Source organism: Rhea americana, unplaced genomic scaffold (assembly GCF_003343005.1).
Source record: "Rhea americana isolate MKP2758 unplaced genomic scaffold, rheAme1 scaffold_13, whole genome shotgun sequence".
Classification (NCBI taxonomy): Eukaryota; Metazoa; Chordata; class Aves; order Rheiformes; family Rheidae; genus Rhea; species Rhea americana.
Window position 1 is genome coordinate 7,456,272 of NW_028185372.1, and position 2,227 is coordinate 7,458,498.

The 2,227-nt window shown below is 65.4% G+C and overlaps 1 protein-coding gene across 1 annotated transcript in view; it reads right to left on the minus strand.

Annotated features, from left to right (window-relative positions):
• The window catches only part of MCIDAS (multiciliate differentiation and DNA synthesis associated cell cycle protein), a 1,452-nt gene extending 223 nt beyond the window's left edge, over nt 1-1,229 (minus strand). The window contains exons 1-2 of the mRNA XM_085297708.1: nt 1,005-1,229; nt 741-851 (exon numbers count right to left, since the gene is read on the minus strand). Coding sequence (XP_085153834.1) covers nt 741-851; nt 1,005-1,229 — 336 coding nt within the window. The remainder of the gene's footprint in view (nt 1-740; nt 852-1,004) is intronic.
• Between the last annotated feature and the right edge of the window lie 998 nt (nt 1,230-2,227).

Here is a 2,227-nt window from a genome sequence, read left to right on the forward strand (position 1 = left end):
GCGCCCGCCGCGCCCGCTTGGGCTGCGGGCCGCCGCCGAGGCTGCGCAGGGCGGCGCGGCACCGCTCCGACACCTCCCGCAGCATGGTGCCCACGGCGGCGGCCGCAGGAGGAGGAGGAGGAGGAAGAGGAGGAGGAGGAAGGGCCGCCCCGTCGGGGCACTGCGGCTGCATCAGCTTCTGCCGGTGAGAGACGGCGCCACGTCTGCTCTGTCCTCTCCCGGCCTGGCCAGTCCCACCCCGCGCTGCCCTGGCCCATCCTGTCCTGGCCTGTGCTGCCCACTCTGCCCCGCATTGTCCCGTCCCATCCCATCCCATCCCATCTCGTGTCCCATCTCGTCCCATCCCATCCCATCTCGTGTCCCGTCCCGTCCCATCCCATCTCGTGTCCCGTCTCATCCCATCTCGCACTGCCTGCACGGCACCGCCTGCCATGCGCCACCCCATCCCGCACCGCTTGGCACTGCCCCTCCTGCTCACCCCACCTCACGCCGTCCTGCACCCCCCTGTCCTACATGGCCCCTTCTGCCCGCCCCATCCCGCCTCACACAGCACCCTCCATCTGCCCCCCGCTACGCCACCCCGACCCACCCTGCTGTGCACCTCCATGCATGCCCACATTGCCCCATCCCCTACCACCCTGCCCCACCCCACCATCCCACCCGTCCCTGCCCCGTCCAGCACAGAGGGGCCACCCAGGCCGCGGAGCTGTGGGGCAGCCAGGCCAGGTGGCAGCACTCACGTCAAGCACAGCGGCCAGCTGCCTGGCCTGGCTCGCCAGCTCCTTCAGCTGCACGTTGCTCTCCCTCAGCGACATGAGCTCTTCCTGCCTCTGCATGAGGGTCTCTTGAAGCTGTGAAGAACCAGAGGGACAGGGAAGTTCAGGACAGCCCCACCACCCCAGCACGGGGAGGACACTACACACCAGGGCCACGGAGCCACCACGGCAGGACGCTGAGGAGAGAAACCTGCTTTGGGTCCTGGGCAAGCACTTCTGAGACCTTACTTGGCTGTTTTCCTCCAGGGCATCTCCCAGGGCTTTCTCCTGCTGGTCTGCCACATCCCTCCAGCAGAGCTCAGGGGAGGGCAAGCTTTGCAGGGCCAGCTGCGGCAGGGCACTGCTCTCCAGCTGCGGCAGGGCACTGCTCTCCAGCTGAAGGCCACAGGGGCTGAAGGCCACATCCTCACCAAGCGAGAAATCAAAGTCAGAAGAGTCCAGCGGCGGTGGCATTAAGGTGGCTGCGTCTAGAAGGAAAACCCACAGACATTAGTGCAGAAAAGGTTCCCACATCCTCTGTTCCTCCCTGCTGTAACACACCATCTCTCTACCAAGCATCTCCCAGGCGTTATGTCCAGGCATGCTTTTATTCTGCCACGGCAGCTGCGTGCCCTAAACCTGTGTGAAGCTATCTCCTTGGTTTGTTGCAGAGGGGAGAGACGTAAAGAGCTATGTGTCAGCCCCAGCGGRTGGAGGGGGTGAACTGTCACGTGGACTGTGCCAGGGTTAAGCAAGCATACAGGTGAATGGGTATCCAAAACCCCCCAAACAAAACAGAAAAAGCATGGCAGATGACCGAACGTAGCACCTGCACACAGTAGGAACAGGCATGTTCTGCTCACATAAGGAAAAACATACTTGCCAGATATAAAATCATCCACAGCATCTCTGAACTCCTGAAAATCAAAGTCCGGTTCATCCTGCGAACAGTAACCCTGGAAGAGGCGGGTGAAACGTGCCTGTGAGCAGGGCCCAGGGCTCAGACCTGCACGGCCCCCGCACCGTGGCTTGGCCCAGGTTGGATGTGGCTGGACACAGCAGGCTGCCGGTGGCCTGTGCCGCTCTCAGCCTCGGCCTGGCCGCGGTTCCCAGGGCCGCGGGGAGCTGACGTGACTGCTGCCTGCGCTGCCCTCGCCGGCCCTTGGACACCCCGGGGCTGCCGCCGGCGGGCAGCGCGAGCCGCCTGCGGGCCTGCCCTGGGTCACGGCTTCGGAAACGCCTCTCGCCCCATGCAGCGGGGCAGCTCCCCGCGGCAGCACCGGAGCAGCGCGCGGCGCTGGGAACCAGCTCTCGGGGCAGCACGCGACAAACCCRTCAGCACGAGGGAGAAGATCCTGCCCGCTGGGATGGGGATGGAAGCGCAGCTTGCGCACGGAGCGCGGCAGCTTCCCCGCGCTCTGCCCCGCCAGCGCGGGCCGCCTCCACCGGGCCCTGGGACACCAGCCGTGCCC